General features: G+C 38.5%; 1 protein-coding gene across 9 annotated transcripts in view; it reads left to right on the top strand.

Moving 5' to 3' along the window:
- The window catches only part of LOC140734855 (dedicator of cytokinesis protein 4-like), a 356,660-nt gene that overhangs the window by 274,485 nt on the left and 56,483 nt on the right, over positions 1-25,692 (top strand). For all 9 annotated transcript variants that reach the window (XM_073059457.1, XM_073059454.1, XM_073059460.1 and 6 more), the window contains 7 exons: positions 1,113-1,261; positions 7,155-7,241; positions 7,362-7,466; positions 18,364-18,505; positions 23,828-23,994; positions 24,144-24,230; positions 24,417-24,593. In XM_073059457.1, coding sequence (XP_072915558.1) covers positions 1,113-1,261; positions 7,155-7,241; positions 7,362-7,466; positions 18,364-18,505; positions 23,828-23,994; positions 24,144-24,230; positions 24,417-24,593 — 914 coding nt within the window. The remainder of the gene's footprint in view (positions 1-1,112; positions 1,262-7,154; positions 7,242-7,361; positions 7,467-18,363; positions 18,506-23,827; positions 23,995-24,143; positions 24,231-24,416; positions 24,594-25,692) is intronic.

Genomic DNA, 25,692 nt, shown 5'->3' with positions numbered 1-25,692 from the left:
ATGGCACAGAAGATGGAGTGAACTGCCATCTACTTTTTGCAAGGAATCAAGATGGATGAAAGTTATTATACTGGTTGCATACATTATATGAATGGGTTAGATCTAGGCACTTGTTATTCTGGCCAAGAAATTTGTACTGAAAATGGTGATGTCATAGGATGAAAATGCGTGCAGTATTGGTGTTTCGATGGACAAATCTGAGAGGGAAAAGTGGGTAAAAGTTATATCATGTATGAAGAGTGCAGAGCTTGACTTGAAGAAGGGACTAAAGATTGCAGATGACAGAGTGACACATTTTTAGTTTTAGCCCATTGAGAAGGCACTCTATTACATAACTTGGTTACAGTTGAATTAATTTATTGATACAAAGATTTTAAATTCACTCGTAAATTACGCAGATAGTAGAGTCCTTAGCAAGTAACAACCAGTCCATTGATTAGGTCCCGTTAAAGCAAATAAATGAGAAAATAATCCATATTTATTCTAATATTTTTAGGCCTTATTGATATTTGCAGCATTTTCTATGGTGTATTTAGAAATATATTTGAAATTTTGAAGGTTTGCTACTTTTTTTAATGCACCATACTGTTTACTCTAGAACCATTTTCACGTGCCGGCAAACTGTAATTCATGATCAGGTTGTTAACCTTGTATTCATGGAGTGAAATGAGATAGTTCTTGGCCAAGTCTCCCTTAAGAGCATTGATGCTGCAATTACCTCCAGTTCTTCACATTCTTGGCTTGGTGTAATAATGCCCTGATCTTTCTCATGGGCAAAGGCTGCACAGCTTATGAGCTAAATAAACATCCTGTACATTTTTAACTAGCATATATTAACATAAGCAATTTAGATAATGTACTTTTAAAATAATTCATTGTCTAACTTAAACAATTAAACATTTTTATAAGTCAGTCTTTCTGTACCCACGATGTACCCTCTTGTACCCAGCAAATTAAAAATGCAAAAGCAACAAATTTCCCCACCTAACAGACAAAACACATCAATATTACAACCTTCATTAACTTAATTTGATATTATGAAGTGTATTTTTTGTAAGTTCACTCATGGTTTCCCATTGTTGATATTTGTTCAACTCTATTCTCTATTGCAGAAGCTGCATACACTCTGCTATTGTATGATGAGCTCTTGGAGTGGTCGGAAAGGCCACTGCGAGAATTCCTTCATTACCCAATGCAGACTGAGTGGCAGCGCAAGGAGATCCTCCATCTTACCATCATCCAGAACTTTGACAAGGGCAAAGTAAGTTCAGCAATTGCAGCCAGTGTCTGTCTGCTAAGCTTAGCTATCTGCTACTGTGCTTAAACTCGACATGCTGCGGGGCAAAGCAAATCACAGCATTCACCTGCCCCTTCTCTTTAATCCTTCCATCATTCTAAGTTCCTTCATTTGCACTTGTCTTCAGTCTCTTATGGTCTGCTGATAGAAAGAGATTTGTGATAAAATAGTATATATTTGTTTTATGGTTTAATTGTGTTGTTTCGATTCAATTGCAGCTTTTGCATATTAGTTTTTTTGCTGAAGCGGTGGTGAAAGCTGGGCTTTACAGAAGCTAACAAGACAGTTGTGCAAACTGATCATAAATTTATGCATTTAGCATGGCATTTTCATTAAATTAAATTTACATGTATTCCTGTGTAGGTGTTACAGAACCAGATTGTTATTGGCATCCAGTATGTCTCATCATCCCTACTTGATATTTTCAGCTAGGATGACTGTTCTGTTGAATGGTCAGCCTGTAATTATAGTCTGCTTTTTGCTATTATGAAGTCAGAAGTCATTGGGATTTATAACTAGAGAATTTTACGACTTGTTCACTTTCAAAAGCCAATAGCATTTAAAAATGTACTTAAATTTCAGTAAATAGAATATCTAGCAATATATTAGGCTTGAGATAAGATATGTTGTTAGTTAAAACCCTTCAAAATGTTTAACTTTGTATTTGATTTTGTGGTATTATTTATGATTTGTGGAAAAAATATTGAGTGCATGATCACACCAAGTGCTTTATTTTTGATTGCTCTTTTTACTATCGCCTAGCCTGTTAGCAGCTTCTTCAATTAAAAAAAAATCTGATTCTATCGTTTAAAGAAAGTATGTGTAACTTGTTTATTTTGAGATAATTTCTAATTTGAAATTGTTCCATCAGATGTAATTATTGGATTAGTGTGTTTTGATGTCGTTTCTTTCATATTGTATGCAGAGTTATCAATTATTTTGATCCTCAAGGTGTCTTAATTGTAATCTGCTGGCCATGAAAGCTGGCCATGTATAAGGCTGAATTTGTTTATATCATTGGCTTCATGTGTTTAAATTTGTGAGTTTAAGCTTTTGAAAAAGCACTGATTTTATTCTTATTTCATTGGTAAATCACTTGTAAGACAATTCCAATAATAATTGCAGTGTTCTTTATAAAAATATGTAATTTTGATCAAGCCCATTTTTGACTGCTTACGTAATTTAGTCCTGATTAGTTAAAACCTGGGTGAATCTAGTCAGAATGGTGGCTGTATTATTAATAATAAGTAGGGTCAATCCATTCGTAAAGTTAGTATGACTCTAGCATCAGTTTCGGATATTTGCAGGGAAGCCTGCTCCAATAGTTTGAACTGGATGATTGAATGCTTATGAATTTTAAGGCATGCATACAGTTAAATAAAACCAGCAAAATCAGAGGCGATCTTTACAATTGTTGGAAATGTTGATGTATCATTTCGACTCTGGCTTCTAATGTTCAAAAGGATGAAAATTAAAAATAAACTGGAGAAATTACTGTGAAAGAAGGGTATGGGAATCAAGTTACATGCCTGTGAAGAAGTGGTCATAACGCTTCTAGTTATGCAGGTCTTTTAGTGTAGGCTAGGCAATGGATCATTAAAACAGATAGTGTCGTTCATTTTGCCACAGCCAGGAAAAACGGGTGACTGCATCTGCCATGATGCTTCCAATTGAGTTATACTGCTTGCTGATCATCCCGGCGTGGTAACATTTCATGCAGTACCTGATGAGCATGACATACTGTGATTAGGGAGACTCTGAATGATGCTACAGCACTGTAATTAGTGAAGCCTTCACATACCATGCATACCACAGTCTGATGGCACTGCCTCCCTTTCAGAAGAGGCATCTGTGCAATCTCAAGTCATCTGCAAACTAAAAGTGTGCGTGGCTCTGTCTGTAGAGGAGGTTTTGGGATTGTTAATATTAGGCCATATATAACCTTGAGTGCAGTGTGACCTATCTTCCATGCTCCAATGAACCTTTGTTTCTGAAGTTCATAGGTTTGTGAGGATTTTGTTGAAGTGTACTATTGGAAACACAGGGAAAAGATTCATAATGCAATTTCTACTAGGTGGTCCCGGAAATGTAGGTAACAGCAGAAAATTAAAAACAATCTTCTAAAAATAGCTCACGTTCTTCATGGGATATTCTCACATTGCCACTAAAAACATACTGATTAATATTTATTATCCTAAACACACTTCATAAATTAGTGTGAACTGTGTAGTATGAAATGCACTCTAAGTCAGTGTGCACATTGTAAAAGGTGTCACTCAGCCTTGATTTTAATTTTTCAGTGGCTCAAGTCCAGCAATAAAATGTGAGCAGATCATAAGCCTTATGGAATTTTGTTGACGAACGTGGGAGGTGAATAGAAGCTCGTCTTCAGGGTATAGCAGTTTGCCTAAGCAAAACGGTCTGTTTTGTGCATTCTCCCAGGATCTTGAACTTAGTGCTTTATTGTGCCACATACTTTGGGGGACGTGGGGGTTGACCAAACCAACATTTTGCCCCCATTCCCACATTTGAAATGAAGAAGGAATCCTTGATATTCCCCTGAAATTCACTCTGAATGTTACCCTGACACAGCAGATTCTCTTTTATGAATGGAAGCAACAATGGCCTACGTTATTTGGGGAATAATAAGAGGGAAGAAAATGCACACCTGAAGTGTATTTAATAATTTCAGTAATATTTGAGTAATATTGTAAATATATTTTTTGATTAAGCATTTTTGATTCCATAATACATTACAGGTTATGTGTAAAAGTACATGAATGCCACCATGTCACAAGTGCATGTCTCACTAATGTTAAAACTAAACATGCATGAGTTACCCAGGATCCTTTTTTTTATTAGTTTAATTACAAACATAACAATCATATGTACTTCAAGGCTGTAAGCTGATCATTTCCTTAATTAGAATGATTTGACTTATACATTGAAATCATAACATTTTAGCCAAGCTTTGCGCTTGATTACAGCTCCTTTAAAATAGCATTTCTTCTTGACGTGTCTTCTTAACCTGCAACCTCACTTATATCAGAAGGTTGAACGTGTTTGCATCATCCCTTAGTTTACATGTTGGCTGCAAGTAAGGGCAAGGTAGTTGTCAGTTTGTCAATCGAGATCTCTTCACATTATGATGTTGATCATGTTCATTTCTGAAAAGTTTGGGTTCCAATTCAGCACCCATTTGCAGAGTAGCCAGATCCCAGTTGTTTCCCAGTCAAGTTCTTGAGGGTGAAATCTTTCGAGGTGATGCACAAACTTTTTTTTGTAATTCAAATTTTAATTAAACTTTAAACTTCCAAAGGTGAATAATGAATTTTGTATACCTTAATTCATTATTTGATATGGCTAGGCCATGTTCTTGAGCTAATATTTTTTTTTAAACTGTAGACTCCAGCACCTGCTGTTTTAATTTAATGTCCTTTTGCCATTTGGTGTAAATTACAGTATCCTTTTATCAAATGGCATGGTTCCACCATCAGAATCAGAATCAGGTTTAATATCACTGGCATAAGTCATGAAATGTGTTAATTTTGCAACAGACATGCAGTACAATACATAATAATAGAGAAAAATATTGAATTACATTAAGTATATTCTTTATATTATGTAGTTTAATAAGTAGTGAAAAGTAGAAATAAAAAAAAAGTAGTGAGGTAGGGAAAAAAAGTTGAATTTCCCCATGGGGATGAATAAAGTATCTATCTATCTATCTATCTATCTATCTATCTATCTATCTATCTATCTATCTATCTATCTATCTATCTATCTATCTATCTATCTATCTATCTATCTATCTATCTATCTATCTATCTATCTATCTATCTATCTATCGTTCAATGTCCATTCAGAAATTGGATGGCGGAGGGGAAGAAGCTGTACCTGAATCACTGAGTGTGTGCCTTCAGGCTTCTGTATCTCCTTCCTGTTGCTAGTAATGAGAAGAGGGCATGCCCTGGGTGGTAGGCATGGACGCCGCCTTTTTTTGAGGCATTGCTGAAAAGACTTAGTTAAACTTTTGATCGTTCTGGCATATTTGCTCGTATGGAAGTAATTTTTTTCGTTCAGGATGTGAGTATCACTAGCAAGCCCAAATTCAATAGATCTTAAACTGAGTGGTTTTCTAAACCATTAGCGAGTCAGTCTTGAAACCCTGAGTCTGGAATTGCATAACATTTTGTAAACTGTTCAACTGTTCATGCCCACTGACAGTTTTATGATCAACTTTACTGATGCCAGATCTGTAAATCTAAAACTGGTTAACCTCAACGTTTTGTTGCCTTATTGTGGTAAATGATTTGGTGTAACTTGTCATCTCACTGAAGTACGGAAACCACAAGGAAGGAAGAACATTGTTTGTGTTCTTAGTTATATCATTACTAAATTACTTTTTGCAAACAAGCTAATGATAATGGAATACTTTATTGTAGGCTCTGGGAGAGGGTGATCCGAAAGTTGTCACCAAAGTCAATGTCTTCTTGATTTAAAAAAAAAAAGGGTAAAATGGAAATGTCTCTTCGACTGGTTTTCAGGAAGAAGACTTGTATCGGATCAAAAATGTTCTTTAGCAGTCTGATTTACAGGAGGCAAGAACTGCCAATGCTAAGCCTAGGAAAAAAGTACTAAATCTACCACTGAATAATACATTCTAAACATTTGTTGGCTGTGTAACCCATGTGCTATGAAATGTGTCCAAACCTCTTTGGCATTAGAATGCAAAACAGCTGGAGGACTCAAATATCCAATGGGGAACTATTTAGAGCATAGATTCAGTTTATTACATAGGACATTTTTCTTGAAAAGCAAGATGCTATGATTGCTTTAAATTTGGAATATAAGCAGAAATTTCTCAGCAGATCAGGCAATGTCTTTGAAGACAGAAATGAGGTTACTGTTGCAGGTTTGTGACCTTGGTTAAGAGCTTATCTAGCTAGTCAATCATCAGCAATGTCCTAAAGTATTAGCAGCCTCTGTCTTGAGTGTTATGTGTCTGAAATTAAAGCAGAAAAATCCAGGCAGCAAATATAGGGAAAAAAAGGAAGTTGTCATTTTAGGGCAGCAGAAAGTTAATTGAAAGGAATGTGTTTCTCACTGCAGATTTTTGGTATATTAAGCATTTTACAATCATATGACCGAGTCTGAAACCATGGATAATGAGATTCTGAGCTTCTGTCACCAGCTGCATTCCACTTGGACATCAGTGACTTCCTATAAAATATTTTCCACACCTCAGGCAATTGGAAGGTTTTCATCTGATGATTATTGGAAACTGGAGCTGGGGTCTTGACAGACAGCAAATGTCAGGCATTTTTGCTGAACAGCATGGGAACCAGTACAACACGTCACAGGGCATGTCACTCATCCTGTGACCACACCATGAATGCACGTGGTGGTATGGTCACAAGATTACAGCTCTGCCAGCTGGTGATATGGAGGTGTGACAGAACTGTTTTGCTCTGGTGAGTGCAGTCCTCAGGATAACTTCACGTTTTCATACATAGCATCCAATATCTTTCAAAGTTAGCTCCAACTTCCAGTTGGCAGGTTCCACTGGCTGATACAGATTGTCCTTGAGTCTTCAACTGGTAGCTCTTACGAAGCAGCCCTTGAGTACAGCCAATGACTGACAATGCTGAAAGTGACTGGGGTTTTGGCACCAAAACACTCCCACCTTTGATGTTGTGCAGTTGGTTGACAGATTGGCTTCCCATTATACATCCTGGTTGATTTTGCATTCCATTGACGTGGTGGAATCTGGAGATTTTATGGTGATTTTTATCCCTTATATATGAATCTCGGTATTAATAGAGTACAAAGATGGACTTGTTTTTTTCTTTTTTAGTGCTGGGAAAATGGGATTATCCTTTGTCGTGAATTAGCAGATCAGTATGAGAGCTTCTACGATTATCGTAACCTCAGCAAGATGAGGGTAAAGTATAATTTAACTTTTAAATCCCAAAAATAAATAATGCACAGGAAGTCTGTTTAGACCAATATGATTAAAATAAAAGTGATTGTAAGCAGCTTTATTTCTATATTCTTTCAACAGATGATGGAAGCTGCTTTCTATGATAAAATAATGGACCAACAGCGTTTGGAGCCTGAATTTTTCAGAGTTGGGTTTTATGGAAAGAAATTTCCATTCTTCCTCCGAGTGAGTACCTCATATAAACTGCATGTGATCTAAAATTAGAATATTCATTTGCCAAATTTACAATGTAAATGTGCAAAGGTAATAATTAAAGTTTAGCAAATGTTTCATTTGTTAAAGTTTTTGTTAGGAAATGATGAGATTTGACAGTATAATAATTGCTGAGAGAAGAGTATTTGTCTGCATATTTGAAGTATTGCATTAATGTGACTTGTGGGATGATCAATTCTGAGTTTGATATGTAGCAGAATTGGGGGGAGGGTATGCAGTGAATGGAGATTCATAGGTATTTTCCCAAACATGAGACTTAGCTTTATAATTACTGAAATCTTTTGACCAATTTGACATGAGACGCAATTTTCCCCACATGATCTTAAAATGCAGATTCATGCTAAAAATAATCCTAACTTGCACCAATTTCAAAGCTGATGTTTTTCCACTCCTATCAACAGAAAATGATAAGCACAATAAAGATTTAATATAAGTATAAATTACAATTAGTTGTGTTTTCTTTCCAGTAATAGTATGGCCTCTCACATTGTTAATAGTTTTCAAAATGGAATTAAAAGCGCTTCCCCACATTCACCATCTTCCAAACCTTGTTAACACTAGTCAGAATTGCTGCCATTCTTGAGGGATATATTGTTCACTGTTAAAAATAATTTCTGTGACAGTTCTAGAAAAGTTTCATTGAGGCATCTGGAAGGCTTTGTGTTTGAATGTGTGCAGTACACCTCTGATTTTTTTTTATTGTCAGAGAAACATTATATGCATAAAAGAAAAACTTTAATTGACACAAATTTCACTACCAAGGGGTTAAGGAAATGGCAGATGAACTAAATAATAGTTTGTATCTGTTTTCTCTGTGGAAGATACTAGCACTATACCAAGCATTTGCATGTCAGGGGGCAAAAATGAGTGCAATTGCTATTACTAGGGAGAAGGGCTTGAGAAGCTGAAAGGTCTGAAGGTGAATGAGTCACCTGGACCAGATGGACTGCACCCCAGGGTTCTGAAAGAGGTGGCTGGGGAGTCTGTGGAGGCACTGGTAATAATCTTTCAAGAAGCATTAGGTTCTGGCATGGTTCCAGAGGACTGGAAAATTGCAAATGTCATTCTATTCTTCAAGAAGGGAGAGAGGCAGAAAGGAAATTATCAGCCAGTAAGCCTGACTTTAGTGGTTGGGAAGTTGTTGGAGTCAATTGTTAGGGATGAGCTCTCAAGGTACTTGGAAGCACCTAAGATAGGCTGTAGTCAGCCTGGTTTCCTTAAGGGAAAATCGTTCCTGGCAAATTTGTTGGAATTCTATGATGAAATAACAAGCAGGATAGACAAAAGAGAATTGCTGGATAGTGTGTACTTAGATTTTCAGAAGGCCTCGGCATTAACTTGCAATTTTCAGAATTTAACAAGGTAAGGGCCCATGAGACGTTTGGAAAGATACTGGCATAGATGGAAGACAGGTTGGTAGGAGGCAAAGAACAGGAATAAAGGGTATCCTTTTCTGGTTGGCTGTTGATGACTAGTGTTTTTCTGCATGGTTCAGTATTGGCACTGCTTTTTATGTTATATGTCAATGACTTGGATGACATGTTTACAGATGATACAAAGATAGGTGAAGGGGCAGGTAGTGTTGAGGAAGCAGAGAGGCTGCAGAAGGACATAGACAGATTAGGAAAATTGTCAAATAAGTGACAGATGGAGTACAGTACAGTGTTGGTAAGTGTACAGAGATGCACTTTGGTAGAAGGAAAAAAAAGCGTAGACTATTTTCTAAATGGGCAGAAAATTTAAAAATCCAAGGTGCAAGTGGACTTGGGGGTCAGTGTGCAGGATTCTGTTAAGGTTAACTTGCAGGTTGAGCCAATGGTGAGGAAGTGTAATGCAATGTTAACATTCATTTCAAGAGGATGAGAATATATAAGCAAAGATGTTGTGCTGAGGCCTTGTAAGGCACTGGTGAGGCCTCACTTGGAGTATCGTGAGCAGTTTTGGGTCCCTTATCTAAGAAATGATGTGCTGACATTGGAGAGGGTTCAGAGGAGGCTGATTCTGGGAATGAAGGGTTGTTGTATGAGGAGCATTTGACGGCTCTGGGCCAGTACTTGCTGGAATTTATAAGAATGAGGGGAGAATTTCATTGAAACCTATTGGATGTTGAAAGGCCTAGATAGAGTGAATATAAAGAGGATGTTTCCTGTGGTGGGAGTCGGACTAGAGGGCACAGCTTCCGAATAGAGGGGCATCCATTTATTACGGAGATGAGGATTTCCTTTCACCAGCAGGTGATGAACCCTTGGAATTTGTTGCTGCAGGTGGCTGTGGAGGCCAGATCATTGGGTGCGTTTAAGGCGGAGAATGATGGGTTCTTGATTAGTCAGAGCGTGAAAACTTATGGGGAGAAGGCAGGAGAATGGGGTCGAGCGGATAAATGGATCAACCGTGATGAAATGGTAGAGCAGACTCAATACACTAAATGGGCTACTTTTGTCCCTATCTCTTATGGTCAATAATTTTAAGAATAGCCATGAACCAAAACTAAATAAAACACTTTGTTATAACATTGCAAAGCACAACTTTGTCATGCTATGCTTATAGCAACTGGACAGCAAACACCTTAGCCTAAGATTTGGAAGCAGGGATGAAAACAAATTGACCTCTGTTTCCCAACTGAAAATTTCATGTGATGTGAAGATATGCTGCCGATGTTAAGGAATGTGTTGCCCCAAGTAACAAAACCCAGAATAAGAGAAATCTTATCCCTTTGTAAAATAATTAAACATCACGTAACCTTGGCATATTTTCTCTCAGCTACAAGGAGAGCAGCTTTGTACACAGGTCAGGCAGCTTGCCATCTCGTGACAGAGGAAACGCTGCATTGCACAGGATGTCTGAATCAAAAAGAAATAAAGATTTTTTTAGACCAAATGAAGATGTTATATTTACTTGTAACTATAGAGCAGAGATGAATGATATGATAATACTTTAAATAATCCCTTACACTTATGCTTAATGTATCTTTTAACGATGTTAACAGTTTTGTAGTCAGTTGAGCAAGGAAATGTCTAAAATTGCTATTGAATAGTGAGACAATAGTTTTGGAAATATTTTTCAGCAACTTTTGTAACTATTGTAACTCTCATTACAGTAACTAGAACGGTTTGTTGACCCTATTTGTTACTTCCATTAATGTACACAGTTAAAAATATGTATGTTTGGACAATATATTTCATTCAAAATTACTTAACTGTTCTGAGCCCCTTTGTCTGAGCACTCCAGGGATATTATTTTGCATCACTCAGAAGGAAAATACAAGAGCTCAGAAATTTACTTGTGCCCAAATTTGGTCAGCTAAATTTTGACCAAATACTAATCAGATATCACCAAACAAAAACAAAATTGGAACATCTTTGCTCTAAGATGTCATGATTTATTGTTTTTGAGAGTGTACACGTACACTTCGTCATCACTATTGGCCACTGAACCATGAGGAACGGATCAGCATAGGCTGCAGCAGTTGTGATGGGGAAGCAGCAGCAAAATGGGGAAGGGGAAATCACATGAGAGGTCGGAAATGTTAGAGGAAGGATAGGTGGGCATTCTGAGCTGTGCAGGGGGAGGGCTGTGTGGTAGGAAGTTAAGCAGATTGGAAATGACTCAAGGACTCTTTGTGTTGATGTTCAGTAAGGCAAATCATAAAGGATGAAGCAACACCTAACACAGCTTTTATTGGCAATGGCCAATAATCAACCAGCAGTAGCTGGTACAACTCTGACAGAAAGGGTGTCATATGGAACACAGTTTCTTTCAAATAACATAGACACACCTGTACATTCTATTAATTTCCCAAAATAGAATAATGCTAACTATCAACATACTGTCATTGGTCTACTCTTTGCATTTGATAATCAGCTAGTATGAACAAATAATCAATGGATATGAACTTCATCTATCCACAAACTTCCCTAACCTATATGAGCTCTTCAAGTACAGTGACCATGTTATTATTTCTGGTGTCCACTTACGACATCCTCATATCTGATGATTTTCTCCTCCTTTAAGCTGATAATTTTCTACTCAGTTCCAGGTAACTTGTGACCCCTTTCATTGTCTTACACAGCAGTAGCTAGATCATGGGGCTGGTCCTGTAACTCAAACTCTGGCTTATCTTGCACATTGTTATTGATTACAGTCTTCTTGGGTGACACATGCATGTCAATTAACTTATAAGCATCTTTTGGGACCCGCCTTCTAACTTTTCACCATATAATTCCTGTCTTGCAAAACCTTAACAATCTCTCCACAGCTCCATCTTGACAATCCCTCCATGCCCTGCTGATCAGCCAATTTCACCTTGAAGCCATTTCTCCTTTCTGCTTCCTCTTCCTGCACCCATCCCTTGCTAGTCAGTTACACCGATCTCCGTGTCTACAATCAGCCACGATTAGTGCCTCACCTGGGAACTCTTTCTTTTGGAGTCTGAAGCAATTGTGGACGAAGCCTCACAAACATTTCACCTAATGTTGCTCTTCACCCCAGAACTATGTCTCCACACTCTAGGACAACATGTGAATGGAACTCAGTATGGTGGACAAACTCAGTAAGCGTTTTGGAGTAATCTTTCAGCATTTGCAAGAAAGAGTGAGATTTAGTGAGCTCTCTAGTATCCAATACAGCCTCTGCTTTCTCTTCTTCCACCATTGCTTAATATCATACCAGCCCGAGTAGTCAATAATTCAGCTTGGCTCTCAAATAAATGCAAATATTGACCTTGCATACAAAAATGCCACACTATAAATTGGTGCAAATACACTTGTAATATGCCAAAAGCCTCTGCAGCACCAGTGTACAGTGGATTTCTGCCCTGCCAATATATGGTCTGTGTACTCAGCCCTTCCCCTTCAATGTAGGCCATCTCATATAATTGACTGCAGTTGTTTATATTACTTATAATGACCTTGAAACAGACTGAGTACGACAATTCATTTTAGTGTGTTGGGTCTTTCTGGTGTACTGCTGTAAAATGTTCCAGTAGGGAGCTGCTTATCGATTGTATGGGTGGTGACATCACAGCAATTGATCCACATCTGCCGCAACCAGCAAGTATTATTTTAACGTGCCTTCAAACCTTTGTGACCTAAGAATTTCATTAATAAGTAAATCTGACTGTATGGAATAGCACAGCAGACAGCGAATTTGTGAAACTGCTTCATACTTGTGTATGGATGTAGATTCCATGATGAAGCCATTCAGCTTATCTCCTCAAACGTTGAGACCTTGGTCTGTATATACATATGCTACTGTATGAGTTATCTCATCACTTGTCCCATTCACCAGACCATTTCTCTTAGTGCCTACTCTTATAAAGGTCTTGAAATTCCACTTCTTTGCCAATATCTTTAGCCTGAACAAATGTGTATAACCATTTTTTTCTGTCCGGTTGCATATGCTAAACCTTGTAACTCTTAATTCTGAAGGTGCTAGTTGAACTATTGCTTCAAAGCTTATACAATAGCTCTATTGAAAACATCAACTGTGGGTAATGGAGCTAATATTTTTTGGCCTAAGGCCTGAATAGTATCATTTTCTTTTTGCTAGTAAGCCGTGTTCATCTGTTCTGTGTCCTCTCTCCAGATGTCAACAATAGTACTTGTTCTTAAAGACATAACTGTGCTTATTTCACATTTAGAATGAAAGGCTGAGATACCTCTCCAGCTCACATGACATCTACAATGTCTAGCAGCTGCCATCATCACTGCGCCATCCAAAGAACCCAGCTCTCTGTTACTTCACACTTAAGTGCTTTTTGCTTCTTCCTCAAGCATCAACACCCCAAACACATTTCTATGTAGCACCTTTAAGTGCTTTTGGGTGGTTTTTGAAAAAGCAAAACTAAAGCAGGGATAGAGGTACATATAACACTTCCTTTATTAAAGTTAGTCAACCTTTAAAAGCCATATGACGTGGGTATGTAGTTTCTTTGAGAGAAGTTCTGTAGACGGCAGTGCTTGAATGGCTTCTTGACTTTTCCAATATCTAAGATCAGCACATTAAAGCTTGTACTTTTATTTTTGTTCAGAACATATTCTTCCTCACTAGTTACCTTGTGATTTGCTGAATATCACAGATGAATAATATGATGTGTTTGCATATATCACCTATATTTTATATTTTGGATTTTAATGTGTGATATAAGAACGGTCATTTAGCACATTTTATTCTTCAGCTCTTAAATTTACAAAATAATCCTGTTATCTAAATCTTGCTCTAACTTATCTTTAATTTGTTCAACAAAGACCACAGTAGAGGTCCGTAATGTGGCAACCTCACGTCTAGCCTCCTCCTCCCCCGACACTGCTCAACAGACCATTGACCATTCTTCATCTCTCTTTCCCCAGAAAATGTTCAGACTCTAGATTCCCCAACAGTCTAGGGTCTATTGGTCTCATCCTTGGATATTCTTGTTGACTGAATGTCAAGAGCCTGAAGTTCCAAAGTTCATGACTCTGAGGAAATGACTTCCTTTCTCATTATCCAGATACTTTTCGCCAGCAGATGAAACCTCTTGTCTCAATCCTGTCAACATTTTTCAGAATTTTCTTACGCTTTAATGAGATTAACTTTTAATGTAATAAACTCAAATAAATACAAGTTCTTTTATTTGATATTAGCATGCCTCTGAGTACTTCAGATATAGAGCAAAGCAGAGCGCTCCTCCGTAAGTGAAGTCCATGTTTAACATGTTTGCATATAATAATAATTTAACTAAATTATTAGTCATATAGAGGTTAAGACAGATTTCTGTTTATGAACTTGGGGTTGTCAGCTCTAAATTAATCTGTTGCTGTCTAAAGGAGGCACGAGCTTGTATGTTTTAATTTACCTCATTGCAACCTACTGGACATGTTTCCCAATTCATTTGCTGACTGAATGAGAAAGGCACCCACATTAGCCGTGATGCAACCAGTCAATATAGTTTCTACCACACATCTATTGAAGTTTGGCAGAGTTTGAAATGCTGAAGCTTTGCAAACTTCTAAGAAAGTAGAGGCAGTGCTGTGCTTCAATTATGTGCTGAACCCAGGACAGATCCTGTGAAATAATAATGCTGAGTAATTTAAGTCTGCACCTCTGATCCCTGAAAAGGACTGGCTCATGGACGTCCATATTCCTCTTCCTGTCGTCAATAACCAGCTTGCTCTTGCTGACATTGATTGAGAGGCCGTGCTTGTGGCACCACTCAGATATTTATAAGCTGATTTATCACCACCTTTGATTTGGCCAATGATGGTGATGTTGTCAGCAGACTTAAATAAGCCATTGGAGCTGTGCTTGGTCTCACAGTCATAAATATAAAGTGAGTAGAGCAGAGGGCTAGGCACACAGCCTTGTAGTGCACCTGTGCTGATGGAGATAGTGGAGGTGTTGCCAATCCGAACAGACTGGAGCCTGCAAGTGACAAAATCGAGAATCCAGTTGCTCAAAAAGATATTGAGGCCTTGGTCTTTGAGCTTATTGATTAGTTTTAAGGGGATGATAGTATTGAATGCTGAGCTGTAGTCAATGAAAAGCAACCTGATATATGTATCTTCGCTGTCCAGTTGTTCCAGGGTTGAGCGAAGAATCAATGGATTGGCATCTGCTGTTGACAATAGGCAAATTGGTGCAGATCAATATTGCTCCTTGGTTTGGAGTTGATATGTTTCATCACCAACTTCAAAGCATTTCATCACAGTAGATATAAGTGCTACCAGATGATAGTCATTGAGGCAGGTTACCACATTCTTCTTGGGCACTGGTGTACCTGTTTGAAGCAGGTGTGTTCTTCAGAGTGCCAAAGCAAGAGGTTAAAGCTATCAGAGAACACTCCAACCAGTTGACAGCACAAGTATTTGGTACTCAGCCAGGTGCACTATCTGGGCCAGATGCTTTCTGTGGATTCACCCTCCTGAAGGATGCTCTCACTTTGGCCTCAGCGACTGAAATCACAGGGTTGTTGGGAGTTTGTGAAGATGCCGCCAAGTTTTGATGGTCAAAGTGAGTATAAAAGTCATTGAGACACACATACAAAATGCCGGAGGAACTCAGCAAGCCAGACAGCATCTAAGAGTCATTGAGATCATCTGAGAGCAAAACCCTGAAGTCATCTGTGTTGCTTGGTTTCACTTTGTAGGAGCGATAGCATTTAAACCGCTCCCCCACAGCTGTTGAGCATCCTTCTGTGATTTGTTTGGTCTGGAATTCCTACTTTACGTGTAAGATGGCTTTCATGAGGTCATACCTCTAGTGTTTTACTTGGTCACCAGACCACTAGTGTGGTCCTCAGCAGATTACAGATCTCTTGTTTGATCCAGGGGTTATGATTGGAGGAGACTCTGACTGATCTTGTGGGGACTCGCTTGTCTCTGATTGTTTTTATAAAATCCATGACAACCGTTGCATATTGGTTCAGATCCTGGCCAGAACATGGCCTAGTCCACCAACTCGAAGCAATGCATGCCCATAGTCCTTCCCATGTCTTTCTCTTGCTCCACTGCATTCAGTGATACACCAGTCCCTTGCTCCTATCACATACTCAACAGGCCTTCACTCAATCACACTAGCACTGCGTTGCACTGCTTGTGTTCAAAGCAGACAGACCAGGTGCATTGGTGTTTTGGGTTTGAGTCTGGTCTGACAAAACATTTCAACTTGTGTCAGTGTGGACTGTATTATTGAACATGTAAGCTGCTCTTTATCAAAGGCAAGGGGTGTGCACCATTGCAAGTCATTTCACCTTTTCAATTAATGACTCCAAGTTGGATTGTTGTGGAAAATATTGTGGGTACTTGGATAGAAGTTGGATTGACTGTGGTTCAGATAAAATTTTATACCTCATTTGACGACAGTGCATCCTCCTCCATCTATATACTGCTAAAACTCTCATGCTCTGTCTGTCTGTTTGTGACCTCCAATTCGCGCAAATGGTGCATTACAGTGGCACTTCTTTTTGGCTAAATCGACTTAAAATGCGCTAACTTACAGAATGAGGCAAAGTTCAGGGTTATATATTCGTATAAAATTGCTCATTCGCCAAAATCAACAGCCCCGCTTTCACCCGAGAGCCGATCCACCATCATGGAAATCGGGACGCGACACCACGACACACGCACACGGCCAGCCTCACCAGCAACACCAACCAGAGCAAAAGGGCAGGGCAGCTCTATTTCGATTCTCTCAAAGGGTGCCCCAGCGGGCCACCCCGTTGTCTAGTCCTTAATATTAATGTTCAGGCACCTCGACCTTCCCTCCTCAGAATCCATTAGCGTTGTCATAAAACTTTCAAGACTTCTTTCCTACCACAATTATACGGCCGCTATAAATATTTCTTCCCAATGCTTATTATCCCTGGGGCAGTTAAGGTTGAGTATTTCAATTCCACTGGGGATGAAATACACACTAATGAAGTTCCCTGTCTCTGCAGGTTCTGTCAGTGCACATCCACAGATAGTGGCAGTTCCACCTCACCATGCCAGGCAGCTGGAGGTGTAGCAGCAAGTAATACAGATAAAGTCCTGCAAAGGGGAAAAAAAATGCAGTTAGTATTCTGTGAACAGGATTTCTTGACTTTATACTAAAGTCCTTTAAACTGTTGAGAAATCCGCAACTGAACGAGCACACTGATCTAGTTTCTTCATGCAGTCCTAACTGATCTTTCCTTTAGGACCTTGTCAATGACCAGAGCACCTCAAATGTGCAGCTGCCTTATGATGATGTAATGTTTACCATCACACTACACTCTAGCTGGGCTCAGGGAGAGGAAGAGGCATTTTAATGTTTTGAAACTGCTCAGGAGAGAGCTCACTTAAGGACGAGGTCCTTTCATGGTTTGTTGTGAACAGGGATAAAGGCTTAGCGCAAACAATAAAGTGGAGAAATGTGCTTGCTTTGTACAGCCGTTACATTGCACGTAGAAAGGGTTACCATGGAGTTGGTTTCTGCACTGGCCTCAAAACCAGAGGTGATTAACACATTCAGAATGCAGGAAGAACTCAGAAGGTTTTGTATCATTCATGAAATGGAAGAGCCTTGGCCCCAGCCCAAAACGTCGACTGCTTGTTCCTTTCCTGACCTGCCGAGTTTCTCCCACATTTTGTGTGTGTTGCTCTGGATTCCCAGCTTCTGCAGAATATCTTGTGTTTATATTTACTACATTCTGCTGTCTGCACTGCTGCAGACAAAAGAAGGGCTGAGCCTCGACTTCATGATGGTAGCGGTAACACAGTGGGAGCGCCATACGCCGTACTTTTTCCGTCCACGTGACGGCCTTCCTAGCCCGTCGCAGGTTCTGTCCAACCCAACCACTTCTCTGATTCATGGTGGATTAATCTGGCCGAGGTTTCCAAACTAACAAATGAGCCGTGTAGTGATTGAAGAACAAAGTATATAATTTTTTGCGTTTTGTTTTTCTCTGAAGTACTAGCCGGGAAAGCAAACCCGAGCTTAACGGTGTCTCAAGAATGGGCTGCTCAGGCATATATTTGAGGGGCAGTGGCACTGAAGGGCAAAGAAGCACAAGCTTATTATTACATGAGTGGAAGGTATAACTATCAGCAGGTTATTTTGTACAACAAAAGAATAGCAAACCTTTTAGGGATTTTCTGTCTTTGCAGATTATTGTGGATTTGTATTGATTTACTTACTCCTGGTTGGTAAGTGTGGTGGTGAAATTGCTTTACCTTTGTATTGTTATGACAATCACGCTCAGGCAGGTGTGTTCTTCTCCTGCCTGCTTCCTTTTTATGTGTATTTAACATAGGCTGCTCTGTCTACTGCCAGTCTGTTAAAAAACTCCTCCATTGTGCTGCCCTGTGTTAAATGCCTGTCAGATAACCACTGCCTTGTCTTTCACCCCTAACAGAACAAGGAGTTTGTTTGTCGAGGACATGATTACGAGAGATTGGAGGCTTTCCAACAGCGAATGTTGAACGAGTTCCCACATGCAATTGCTATGCAGCACGCCAACCAACCTGAAGAGACCATTTTTCAGGCCGATGCACAATGTATCCTTAGAACTGCCACTGGCCTAAAGTGGATCCCAATTAAACTTGCATGGGTTCTGGGCTAACCAGTAGTTTTCTTCAGTTTTATTAACTGTTATGTGTAAATCAGACAGATTTTTACACCAGTCAGTTTGGATGTCTCTGAAGATAAATGATTCGACTAGGGTTAAACCAGTGGGTTGCTGGCAGCATGGCTCAAAGGGCTGGAAGGGCCTATTCCCCACGCTATCTCTAAATGAATAAATATCTGGAAGTGTCTTCAATATTTATTATTTTGGAAATTACCTGATTAATGGATGCATTTTTTATTTATAGTATGTTTTACTACAGTCAGAAGTCCAATACTGCTGCTGTTCATGTTGCATGACGAGATTGCAGAAGCCTGTCAACTCAAATAGTTTTATCAACAAAAAATGATGGCAGGAACTGTCCATAGAATTATTCCTGCTCAGTGTTGTTTTGTATTCCAATATTGAACGTGCTGGCAGACTTGAGGTTATATCTGACCCACTAGCACTCCTGTTTGTTCATGGTGATCCAGGCTGGATGTGAAGGCTGATCGAATTGACCCTTGACCCCTGACCCCCCAGGACATGTCTGACAGGCACATGAGATAAATTTAAGGACAGACCCTCATTCCTGTCACTGGTGGATGCACGGATCTGAGGTTATCAATACCATCCTGAAAGTTCCTTCCCAACATGGAGTAGGAATCAGTCAGACCATCCCAAAAATCAGCTTGAATGTTGCACTTCTTTGAGAAACCTTGAATGCTTTACTTTGTGGACCTGGTCATCTTTTATTATGTCAAAGCTTGGAACAAAGAACCTGTTTCAGGAGCCAGGTGTCACAGACAAGCGATATGGTCTGTCCAGGGTAGCTGACCTTGTGTAAGAAGGGCTGTAATGATGGGAATGCTGGCCTAGGAGAGGACAGAGTCTTTCATTCTCTTATCCTTTCAGTGAACTTGGAGAGGTTTATAGAGATGGCATTGGTGATATCTTTCCAATGCCTTGAGGTGCATACTTTAGGTTGTACAAGTCCTAGAAATGCAGAGGAGGGCAGCAATCATTGTTATCTAATGGGACTATGTGTTTTGGGCCAGATCAATGATCTTGATCTTTAAATTACCCTTTGCCCCCATTGTTCAAATACTGATGGTGCACTGATGGCATTGATGAATATCTTCATTGGTGTCTGTATTCACTGAGATTAAGCTGATCCTTTTAGAATGGATCAGTTGAAATGAGACATGCTGAGCTTCTGGAGGCACAGATAGTGCCTTGTGTTTCAATAAATTCATGCAGCAAATATCTGAGTGTATTAGATATTTGAAAATGTAATCAAAGAAACAGAATATGACAAATCATAATCATTGCACTTTTTTGCTGATCTATTTGGAGGGAATTCCAAACTACAGTTGACAAGCGTGCTTTTCTTAAATCGTGCAAGGACCATGGTTTAAATTGCAGTGGTATTTGACAATCTGTGCAAAGAGTTTTAATAGGAAGCATACTGGTTATGCATGATGTATTTCACTAGTTTGCTATCCAAGGCTGAAAAAGTTGTTATTTCTAATTTGATCAGAATTGCTAAGGTCTGTGCTATTTCCTGAAAAGTGTACATTAGATCTGTTCTTAATCTGTGTATCATTACAAACATTGCAATATAAATAATACAAACAGATGGCAGGCACTTCCTGTTTGAATGACACATCATGAGATGTCATCTCTGGCAAACGAGCTTGTTAGGAATTTATGTTCCTTTACGGCTCTTTATCTTTCCCACCCCTCCCCACAATCTTACTTTTCCTCGCCCCCCTCCTCACCAAACTCCTTGCCCTTCTGTATAATAGTCCAAATAAAAAGTGATACACATTGGATCTCTCCCTCTGTCTCTCTCTCTCTCTCTCTCTCTCTCTCTCTCTCTCTCTCTCTCTCTCTCTCTCTCTCTCTCTCTCTCTCTCTCTCTCTCTCTCTCTCTCTCTCTCTCTCTCTCTCTCTCTCTCTCTGTCTCTGTCTCTGTCTCTGTCTCTGTCTCTGTCTCTGTCTCTGTCTCTCTCTCTCTCTCTCTCTCTCTCTCTCTCTCTGTCTCTGTCTCTCTCTCTCTCTCATCTGAGTCAGAGAAATGTAATTGAAGCATCAGCTTGTTACTATGTTGTTCTAACTTTGTCAAATGTCTCAGGCTGCATCACAGGAACATATGGAGTTGGAACCAAAGAACTAAAACCTTAGTCAAAGAACTTTTCAAGAAACTTTTTAAAAGGGAAGTAAATAAAAAGGGGAGATGTTTAAGAAAGGGATATCAGAGGTGAAACCTTGACAGCTGAAAAAGGAATCAACAACCAGTTCTGGAAGGAAGCCAGAGATAACTTGGAGCCAGGGGAAGTAAAAAGTATTGTATGTAATTAGTTTTGCTACAACAAGTGTATGGGACATTGGAAAAAAGTTGAATTTCCCCATGGGGATGAATAAAGTATCTATCTATCTATCTATCTATCTATCTTCTGATTGGATGGCTGCCATCTGATAGATAAGAATGGAACTAATCAAGTTTGGTCTCGTCGATCTTGATATTGTTGGGGGATATTGAAGGGTGATGATGTGCTGAATTAAAATCAAAGTCTGCAGGCTGGTCAAGAGGCTGAGAAGTGAAAGTGAAGTGTGTAATTGCGAATCCTGTGATTTGTAGCTTTGAGTAGTTTCCATACATATGACAGATGAAGAAACTCAAAGGAACTTGGACAATATCTGGATCAATAGACATGAATTATCAGGGACTTGGGAGAAGGTGCATAGGTTACCGGAAAGAGGAGTCATGGATGAATTTCATTTCATGGCGATAGTGATACTTGCAGAGTAGTGGAAGCATTTGCAGTAGCTGAGTCATTGCCTGCAAAAGTATGTAAGGAATGCAGCTGATGCAAGTGCAGGAAGGAAATCCAGGCTGTCAGTAAGGTTATGGGGGTATGACGGAATAGGCGGAGGAAGCTCTTAGACAAGGTGATCTTGAAAAGTTACGCTAGAAGATGAAAGAAAAACTAGAGAATGACCAAGTTCCATTTTTTGGGCTTCGTGGACCTTAATAGATTGGCACTAGGCGAAGTGAAGTGCTGGAGGCAACTCATTGGCTCTTGCTTTTAAAAGGGACAAAGATTTCCAGTGTGGAGCTGAATAGACTTCTGCATAGAAAAAAGTGCCAAACGTCAGGCAGCTGGGCTTTTCAAAGCACTCTTGGAAGTAACTTAATCCCTTGCCTGCCCATCTACCGAAGAACAGATGCAGAAGTAGGATGAGGATGAATAATGTGAATTACTGTTGCATTATTTTTCCTAAAGAGAGTGATAATACTGGCAATGTGAACGTTACTATCTTTTTGTGACTGGCATATTTTCAATTTACGAAACATTTTACAGTTTTATTAAATGTAATCCATGAGCAAAATTTTCTTTGCAGCAAGCATTGAGTACAAATGTTATTTATGATGAGACTTTTTTCATAAATCCTGGTTGTCACTGAAATTAGCTTGCTTTTATCAGCTTATTCTATCAGGCAAGTTAACTTACTCATATTAAAATGAAAAAATGTAAGGTGTTACTTTTTGCAATGCTGGAATAAGTTACTTTCCCCTAAGTTTTTCCCACTCTTAAAGATCGCTGTAGGTAAACCCAGCTTCATTTACATGCTCTGTCAGCAGAGCAGTTTGACAGTGAGAAATTATATTGTCATTCTTCAGGCCTCAGCAACAAAAGAAAAATATCTTTCCAAATTAACATTGCTATTGTCTTCAAGGATAAATGGCCAAATGAATTTTGTATCTAACTGCTTGAATAATTTTAATTATGCTTTATAATATTGGATTAAGTTATTATTAAATCAGTCCGCCAGTTAAATACTCAATCTATTAAGGCATGCAATTCTGTGAGCATCAAGCCTGCATTACAATTTTGAATCAACAAGGACTTATGAATCCTTAAATTTATCTTAAAAATCTGATTTTCCTTATCCCCCAAATGTAAATATTTGGGAACAGGATGCGAGTAGTAACTGGAGCTTGTGGCTCACTCTATCCATTAATTTAGTTCAACCGTGAGTCATTCAGTCTTGACTTGGTTTCATTGACCAGCAGTGGGAAAACGAATTTGTGGTTATTCGTATAAAGTAGCAAACAGCACTGGACCCATCTGATGAACCCAGTGAACCTTGGAATGTTTCTAGCTTTCCTTAAATAAAGTAAGGGCAGCCTTACCTTTTTATAGCAAAGTATATATGTCAAGGCTTCTCAGAAATAGCAGAATACTCATAATACTATTGTTTGAATTGTGCAACTCCTGGCACCATTCTGCACCCTGTTTTGGAAACTGACTCATTAGCCCCAAAACATCACAATTAAGATCGTTCATCTCTAAATCTTGCTATGGTTTTGTTCCAGCTGAAAAATATAATCATCTGAACCATTTCCCTTCATTTCACAACTAGGACAGAGTTTTTCTTTGCATTGTTTGGAAACTTTTATCAAATTCTTTCCATTTCTCTTTACATCTGTTTGATGGAACTTTAAAAGACTGCCACAAAATATTAGTAGTGGTATGTTATGGCTGCAAAATGATAAAATGAAAACTATTTTAATAAATTATGATTTGACTTTTATTGTAAAATATTGACATGCCAACAAGACTACTTGTTGAAACCCCAAACAGTAAAAATCATATCCATGTAAAGGCACTTAGCTTAATTGGGTGTAGGTCACGAACATCCATAGAAAACGTACAACTTTATTTTGAAGTCTGATGACACAGCAGTGGAACATTTTGTCACAGCTAGCTTGATTCCATCCAAACCAAAATTAAAGCAAAAAGTTAATGCCATGGTCCATAAGAAGTCCAGACAAATAAATGTATCTAGATTCTATTGCTTAGGGATGTTTGATATGTTATTTTGAAGTATTTTTCTAACATTATACATGGCTATTTTTGTATGATGTCCTCCTTACTAAGATGATATTTTCCTAGCAAATATTCCATAAAATACTTTTCAAAGGATCTTTTAGCAGCTCTTGCCCTTTTAATGTGTATGTTCAAAGTGTATGATTTTAACTAATGCTGAAACTTAATTTTAACTGTCTAGAATTCCATCACAAGCACAACCACTGAACATGCAATTTATTTCCAGTATGTCCTGTTTCATTTCAAGTGTAGTGCTTAGGTTAAATGTTTAACTTCTGAACATTTTGTTGGAACAATTTCACTATCTTTTTTCCTGTGTTCACAACTGGCAATCAATTATTCAGCTTCGAGCTATATTCTTAACTTATAACATGCAGACCTGCAGATATATGCAGTAATTCCCATTCCTGAGAATCATGATATACTGCAGAAAGAAACTATACCTGATCATATTAAGAGTTTTTATAGAGTCAACAACATCTGGCGGTTCAGATATGACAGACCATTCCACAAAGGAATCAAAGATAAAGAAAATGAGTTCAAGGTATGTCTACGTGTACAAAAACATGCAAGATTTGGAATAATGATAATTTATCATTGAGACCTTTGCTTCAATCCATGTTGCTTCAGTTTATATTAAAAAAAAGTAAGGAAATAGTTTCCACCATTTATCTGTTTCTCATTTCTTGTCAGAGTTTATGGGTTGAGCGGACGACGTTGACATTAGTTCAGAGTTTACCAGGTATTTCCCGCTGGTTTGAAGTGGATCGGCGGGAAGTGGTGAGTTCAAAGTGCTTGTTGAAAATTTGCTGACTGCAGAAATTCTGCACCTTACAAAATTGAGATTTCTTTCCATTAAATTGAACAGAAACTAAGTTATTTAAAAGTTCTTCACAGATCGTCTTGTTTGTATTTCTTTTTTTTTGTAAGGAACTTACCTAATTTGTGTAGAAAATCTGTTTCTAGGTTGAAATGAGTCCACTTGAAAATGCGATTGAGGTGCTGGAGAACAAGAACCAACAGCTGCGAACCCTGATCACCCAGTGCCAGTCAAGGCAGATGCAGAATATAAATCCCCTGACCATGTGCCTCAATGGGGTCATCGATGCAGCAGTTAATGGAGGACTTGCCAGATATCAAGAGGTAAATTTAGAAGGGTTTGGGAATTGAAGACGACCCAGGAAGTTTGAAGAAATAATTAACAAGATAGCAGATTTCCCATAAATTTACTATCAGGAATGGTAATAATACTTCAATGCTTATGATCTTAATTTTATCAAGCACTTCTTTCCTCCACGCACAATGGATTTTACCAGAGTATCCCAATGGTTAAAAGCAACTGAGAAGAGTCTGTGAATTAATTGTTAAAATTCTGAGCCTAACTCCGTAACAGAAGCATTAACTTGATTGCAAAGCCCATTTTTATCAAAATGATACACTAGAACAAAATTAAGAATGATAGGAGCATTCAACGTATAAAGTAGATTTAATGTAGAGAGATAAACATTGTTGTGTCAGATAAAGGGAAGTGAGATGATGAGCTTTCCTAAGACAGAGAGGACAGAGAAAAAATATTTGGGAAGGTACAGACCAAAGATAAAGGTAACAATTACTTCATGAACTGGCACTTGGAACAAATTGATTCAGAAACAATTTGAAATATAACAAATATAAGTAGTGTGTTTGAGGGAGAAAGGTTAGATAAGCATGTACTGTACCTAAAATTATAAATAGGAAGTCCAGAGGATTGTAACGTGCCTAATCATGAGACCAAATGCAATACACTAAATTGGATGGAATATATGTGAAGTGTTGGTTCATCTGAGAAATCTGTTGTTTCCTTGGATACCGGGGGAAAGAAAGGAAATGGGCAGATATTGCGTAATGTTGGTATTAAATGCTTACAGATAATTTTGCATTTTAATATTTACAGCTGAAGCATGCCTTTCACTAATGTGACTGTACCTTTCTTTTAATATATTAGGTTTTAAATTACTTCTATATCATTTTGTTCCTACTAGTGATTTTATAAAGTAACTGTTACATCAACAGTGTTTGTTTCCACTCTGTCACATGTATTTCCTCTGCATTCCTCTCTCTGAAAATTAAAAACATTTTTATTGTCTCACTTTTCCATTCTGACGAAAGATCCTTGATCTGAAATGTAAACTGGTTTCCTCCCTCCCCAAGGTGTTGCTTGACCTGCTTGGTCTTGCTTGGATTTGGATTTCCAATGTTGTCA

This window comes from Hemitrygon akajei, chromosome 10, assembly GCF_048418815.1.
Source record: "Hemitrygon akajei chromosome 10, sHemAka1.3, whole genome shotgun sequence".
In the NCBI taxonomy this organism is placed as follows: domain Eukaryota; kingdom Metazoa; phylum Chordata; class Chondrichthyes; order Myliobatiformes; family Dasyatidae; genus Hemitrygon; species Hemitrygon akajei.
The sequence above is the reverse complement of the archived record's forward strand: the minus strand, read 5'-3'. Positions and strand labels throughout refer to the sequence as shown.